General features: G+C 38.2%; 1 protein-coding gene across 1 annotated transcript in view; it reads left to right on the top strand.

Moving 5' to 3' along the window:
* The window catches only part of LOC149002835 (E3 ubiquitin-protein ligase COP1-like), a 31,228-nt gene extending 30,243 nt beyond the window's left edge, over positions 1-985 (top strand). Inside the window, exon 13 of the mRNA XM_089137112.1 lies at positions 4-985. Coding sequence (XP_088993238.1) covers positions 4-174 — 171 coding nt within the window. The 3' untranslated portion in view covers positions 175-985. The remainder of the gene's footprint in view (positions 1-3) is intronic.
* The last annotated feature ends 5,798 nt before the right edge of the window (positions 986-6,783 follow it).

The raw sequence follows: 6,783 nt of genomic DNA on the forward strand, positions 1-6,783 counted from the left end.
CAGGAAATCTCTAAACCTGCAGCTTGGCATAGATTTGGTTCATCTGAAGTAGATGATACTGATGATGATTCTGGATCCTACTTCATTAGTGCTGTTTGTTGGAAGAATGATAGTGCGACAATGTTAACTGCTAATAGTCAAGGAACCATCAAAGTTCTTGTCCTTGCAGCGTGAGTTGGATGCAAAATCTCTCTTTAGTCGCGGTTTAGTTGCTCTGTATATCTTATAGTAGGAATGTGTAAAGTTTTGCTCCATTGTGACCAAGTGTCTTTGTTTCATGTAATGAAAAGAGCCTCTCTAGGAATAGAAGTAAAGCCGCGTCTATTATGATCTTCCCTGATCCCACAATGTCGTCACCCTGTGGGATGTCATGTAGTAAAATGCTTGGAGATGTTAAAGCATTAAGGTGGTAGTGGTACTTTTTGATTCTCTGTCGTAATTGACCCAAGTCAGCCAACAGCTTCAATTCCGGAAATTTTGGTTAAATTAATGAAAGAATTTCTTGGTAGAGAATTAATAAATTTCTTTGTATTCAAAATCCACGAGTACGAAGCACGCATGGTTGCTCTCTTTTTGCTCATCTCTTTAAGAATAAGGGACGTTTTATTGTTGGAAAAAAGGTATATGAAATAACACAGAACTTGGGTGTTGGGGTTTTTATGTACGCCTTCACCACTATGAGCAATTACGTTATAACGAATTTAACAGAAAGTTGATAGTAGATTCTATTATGCACTGATAAATGTGAACGTAAGAGTATTTATGCAGGAAATTTCAGCTCATTTTGAGAATCAGGGTGATGCAACATGCCGTGTGCAATGCGCCAAAAGGGCTTTTGTCTTTGCTCGTATGCCGCTCATAAGCAATAGTGTGTCCTATTATCATTAATTGAGATTAATAAGAAGCATCAATTACTTCGGAATATGACTCCTTGGTATTCGATGTGATCTAAACATAAATAATTCCTTAATATAGAAATAATAAGGCACTTTATTAATGAATTTCCAAAAGCCAATATAAATTCCTTATATTTAAAAGAGCAAATTGCACCGGCACGCTAAAATGGAAGTCTTAAAACATTAACATCCCACTTTATGTTTAAAAAACACAGACATTACAAAGTTGAATTTTCATTGGATGTATTAGTTCAATTTGTCACTGAAAACTATTAAATCACTGTTTAGTTTCTCTCAATTCAAAAAATATGAAGACAAATAATAATAAATAAACAGTGATTTAATAGTTTTCAGTGACAAATTGGACGAAGATGTCAAATGAAATCTAATTTTTGAGTATCTGTGTTTTTTCAAACATAAAGTAGGATGTTAGTGTTTTAAGGCATCAAATTTGGGGTACCAGTATAATTTATTCTATTTAAAATATTACTACAATTTTAAACACCACCCCCAAGTTACCTCCTAAAATTAATATCATCTCCTGAGTTATCCAAATTTATCAATCAGACCTCTTACTGGGTGAAAGTATATCAAAGACATTCCCTATTATTAAGAAATCACAATTAAGTGTTGATGTAAACAGTTTAATTATTTCAAAAGGACAAAAATAACTTCAATGGAAAACCTTATGTTTGATTTGTTTTTTTTTCTTTGACTGGCTGTGACTTTTTCCTCTCTTACTCATAAATCCTCACAAAGTTTAGAAGATATCGTCAATGAATTGTATTTTTAACTTAAGCTGTGAGAATAATACTGAAAATTGATAAATACAAACTAAAGTGAGATCAATGATATTAATAATTAAGGGGATAATTTGGGTAAATCAAGGATGACTGATAAATTTGGTAACTCAGGGAATGCCATTAATATTAGGGGTATGGGTGGCACTAAAAATTTCCCAAAGTATTCTTTACATTAGCCTTGGGTATTCATATTCTCCATTACTAGAATATTGGGTTAAGCTAAAAGTGAGACCTTAATTCATTATTATGATTTGAGTACTATAGTTAGTTCTAGAAGATTTGGGATAAGAAAACTAGAACTGAGGCCATACGTGAATCCCATGCACTCAATTTCATTCTTACTAAGAGGGTAATTCATTTGATTTTAAAAGTATTTCTTTTTAACCAACGGGGGTTGGTCCAAGTGGTAAGTAGTTTGGTCCGCTTAAGTAAGGTTCCGGTATTGAAACCTTGTGGATGCAAAAAATCCTCGTTGGGAGACTCACCCACCACAGCCAGGTGTGCGACTCGGGTTGAACATCGGATTAGTCAGGGCAAACCGCAAAGCCTTGAAAACCGGGGTTGGCAACCAAAAAAAAAAAAAAAAATATTCCCTTTGTTTTTGGTAGCCAAGCAGGATTGTAGATGGTTATATAAATCTGAGTCTTTGAATTTAGAACTTCCTTATTTACTAACTTAGGGCTCATAGTAAGGACCTAGGTTCAATATTCCTTTTCACTTGTGAACAACTAACGGTTGGCAAGCTCCCATCATCTCTAAAGAATGTCATGGGAACTAATTTACTCTCTGATTATTAGCGTAAAGAGTTGATAGAGGTGCCAAAATGGCAGAAGTTGCTGACTTCGTGTTGGGTAGAAATGAGAAGATAAAATTATTTTACTGATATTGATCAAAGCTGCTTATAGTAGTTTATGGAAAATCCTGAAGACTTGCAGGAAGCTTTTAGGTTTGAGTGTGAACCAATCTTGAAACTCAGACTTGAATGCATGTTGACAGTTCTGGAAATTTCAATAGAGAACTTACCTAGATAATTACCCTTCAGTTGAATTGCTAGGTATTGTTTCCTTGTTCAAAAAATGTACTGTGACTCATTGGAGGATAACACTGTTGCCATCCAAGGGGGTTCAACAGAAGCCTGAGGAAGGTAAAGGGCTGCCATTTGTAACTTTTGGTTTCCTGATAGATAATGCTAGCACAGCCCTTCCTAGCTGTCTGTTTGAAACTGCTTCATCTCGCTCCTCTGCCCCTCTACATTTATTGGTCAAATATAGCTTTAACTGATTTCAAATGCTTATTGTATCACATTTTGTTGAATATCATCAGGTGTGCACATTTAGAGTTCATACGAACGAGAAGAACTTTGTGGGTCTGACTGTTAACAATGAATACATTGCTTGTGGCAGTGAAACAAATGAAATGTTTGTTTACAATAGGTTAGCAAACTTTTCATAGGTAATGCATTCAACTTATTTACACATCTGAAGCTAATTTTACTCTGGGATTTATTTCCAGGAAATCTCTAAACCTGCAGCTTGGCATGGATTTGGTTCATCTGAAGTAGATGACGATACTGATGATGATGCTGAATCCTACTTCATTAGCGCTGTTTGCTGGAAACCTTGCAGCGTGAGTTGGATGTAAAATCTGTGGTACTTACTGTTTAATTGTTTTGTATTTCTTATGGTAGGAAATGTGTAAAAGTTGCTCCATTGTGATCAAATGGTCCTGGTATCAAGTGATGAAAAGAGCCTCTCTGGGAAGCTAGCTAGAAGTTAAGCTGCCTCATTTATGATCTTCCCTAATCTCACGATGTCGGCAACCTTGTGGGCTATCTTACAGTAAAACTCTTGGTGATGTTAAAGCATTGAGCTGGCACTTTTTGATTCTCTGTTGTAGTTGATGTTAAACTGCTTCATTTCACTCCTCTCCTCCTCTATATGTATTGGCAGTAATGGTAATTTATGCCAACAGAGGGTCAGAAATTTGATTCTTTTTCTCGTCTCTTTAAGAGTAAATAGCAGTATTGGACGTATAATTTTATTGAGAGTTCTTTACATTCGTCCATTTTCACTGGGAAATAGGGCGTGCTTCAAAATAAAAAACCTTAAAAAGGATGTCCCCCTTTTAACCGAATCAGTTATCATATATATACTTGAGACAATTAAAGCCACGTGGGCCAGCTTTAAGTGAAGCAATAGAAAAGAAACCCTATTGCCACTTCACTCTTCTATATATACATATATGGTTGCCGCACAAGAAAGATAATAGAAAAAAAAAAAAAAAGCAAAAGGCACAAAAGAGAGAGATAGAAAAACGTGAAATAGAGGAGAGAGAATCGGAGCGGGGGAAGAAAGGATTTTCTGGTTTCTTCGGCGAATCTTACGGTGATACGTTGTCGGAATGAAGTGAGATTTAAAGGGAATGGTCGTGACACCTAGCTCTTCATATTCAACGGACAAAATATCATTCCACCTTTCTCCATTGATGGATTGATGGAAGAAGAAAGAAAAAAATTAAAAAGGTTGAGAAGTGGAACGTGGAGGAAGACCGTTAAAGGAAAAAAAAAAAAAAAAAATGGGGGAAAAAGATGAAAAAAAAGAAAAGAGAATTATTTCTTTTGTTTTTTGTGTGTTATCGGATCGTATCGTACAAGTTGTCCCACAATATTTTGTGTGAAGGTTTTTTTGTTCCACAATATTTTGTGTGAAGGTTTTTTTGTACGGAGTAAATTATTCCTAAGGTTTTTGGGTGTTTCGGATTCAGTGGAAGTGACGGATCGAGGAGATTTCGTTCCGTTGGTATTGATTTTGTGAGTTCATATGAAATCAATGGTGAGGTTCTTTCAATTGATTAATGGATACGAAAAGCCATAGATCAAGTAATTGTACAGGCTTGCAAGTAGTGTTGAAACAGGTGGAGCTCTAGTTGACACTTTGGCAAGGGATACAAGTAGACAGAATTTGCAGGTTGTTCAAGCGCAAAACAAGGGCAAATCTGGAAAGAAGCGAATGAATTTTGCTTTGGATTTGGTGAGTGGCAGTGATCTCTTGGAGCCGGCTGTGACAAAAGGAGAGATGGAGCCACGTCACGTCGTATAGCGGTCATGAGCTGTACAAGGACACTCCAAGTGGGGGTGTGTGCCATGCTTGTTTAGTGATGGCGATAACAAAAGCATTCCTGGAGGGGATGTGGGTCATGCGTGTATAGCGGCAATGAGCTGTACGGGACACCCCATGTGGGGGTGTGTGCCATGCTGGTTTAGTGATGGCAGTAACAAAAGCATTCCTGGAGGGGATGTGGGTCATGCGTGTATAGCGGCCACGATGAACCGGACGGGACACACCCCAGGTGGGAAGTGTGCGCCATGCTGGTTTAGTGATGGCGGTAACAAAAGCATCCCTGGAGGGGATGTGGGCCATGCGGTAAGGTGTGGTGGATACACAGAGACGAGAGATGGGTGATTGCAGAGAGACATCATCAACGGTTTTTTTCAAGGTGGTATGCAAAATTCAAGCCAAGGTGGAGATTGCAAGCCAAGGTGGATGTAATTATGGTTTTGGGATCTGGGATTGAAAGAGGGTTTGGGTCAATATTAGTACGGGGGTAAAACTGTAATTACTAAGGTTAAACCAAGTAATTATGGTACTATGGTTTCAATTACAGATACAACCAAAATATGAATATTGAATAGTTCATACAAGACACCCAAACCCAACAATATATACTTGAGACAATTAAAACAAAGGTTTGAAATGTCAGGCAAAAAATTGCGTGCACGGCAAAAGCCAAACAACAATTTTGGGAAGTCATAAATGTCCAGAATCTTGTGCAATCGCCTACCAAAATAAGAGAAGAAAAAAGTTAGATGACTGAACCCCAGCAGAAGACACCAGCGGTCAGAGTAATGGAAGTAAACTCAGCAAAAGTGATTTTACTGAATTTCCGGTTACGACTCAACGACTTGGGTTGTCCTTAAGTGACATGCCGATTTTAAGCCAAAATGTCACAATATTTTGGCGATAATATACCTTGAATTTAAAACTCAATTTAAGGTTTTATCTTTATTCTTTACCCCACCCCATAAGATGATAATATCTATGCCCAAAATTTCAATTTTCAAAGCTAAATCAGCATCAATACCTGCCGTTCATACAATGATACAAACAAAAAAACTAGTAATAGATGCCTATTCTTACGGTTGTGGAACAGAAACTTTCAGACTCCGATGGCGGTGGAGAAGTTGATTTGGTGATGATTGTGGGTTGGGTCTCGAGAGGAACCAAAATGGGTGAAGAGTAGTAGATAATGTCGTCCTTCGTCAACTCGTTTGCATCGTTTATACTCTGTTCTTCCACATCGAAAGTCTCACCAATTGAAGAGACACTATCACCGGCAGCAATCGGGTAGGTGAGCAGGTACTTGACACCATTGGCAGTCTGGTTTCGAGTCGGGCAAGCACATCTGAGTGGGATTGTCAGTGACAATCCAACGGAGAGATTGTAACTGTCGTATTGGTTTTGATTCATCAAGGCTTGACAAGTAGTGAGACCCTGGAAGGTACCGTTTGCAACGCTAAAATATGTCTCTTTTTTGTCTCTCAGGCTGTAAGAATCCAGGATGTAGGAAGAACTGTGCTGGTAAAACTTACCTGAACACGAACAATTCGCCGGAATTATGACGAGGGTACCCGTGGGAATTCCGTCGACCACAGTTATGTTGTTGATTTTGGCAATCTCCGTCGCGTCTACTTGCAAGAGGTAGCCGATGCTGGTGGCTGTGTTGTAGGGATGAACTGATCGAAAGGTGAGGTAGGAGATGCAAGAGTTTGCAAGACCATTGCAGAGATACCCATTAACAGAAGCGTCGTTCGTGTAATTATAACACTGAAGATTTTTCTGCCGGAGGTAAGTCTGTTGAGCCTGCGAGAGATCAAAAGAATGAAACAGAAATGGAAAAAGAAACAAGAAAAACTGAGAGAGTAAAGAGGAAGGAAAGGCGAACGGCCTCTCCATGGGAATTGGGGAGAAGTATCTTTATTTGCTCTTCAAGATACTTTCTTCTGTAATAAAAACTTTGGTTCACAA

This window comes from Hakea prostrata, chromosome 10, assembly GCF_041222555.1.
Source record: "Hakea prostrata isolate BN-2017 chromosome 10, UWA_Hpros_2, whole genome shotgun sequence".
In the NCBI taxonomy this organism is placed as follows: Eukaryota; Viridiplantae; Streptophyta; class Magnoliopsida; order Proteales; family Proteaceae; genus Hakea; species Hakea prostrata.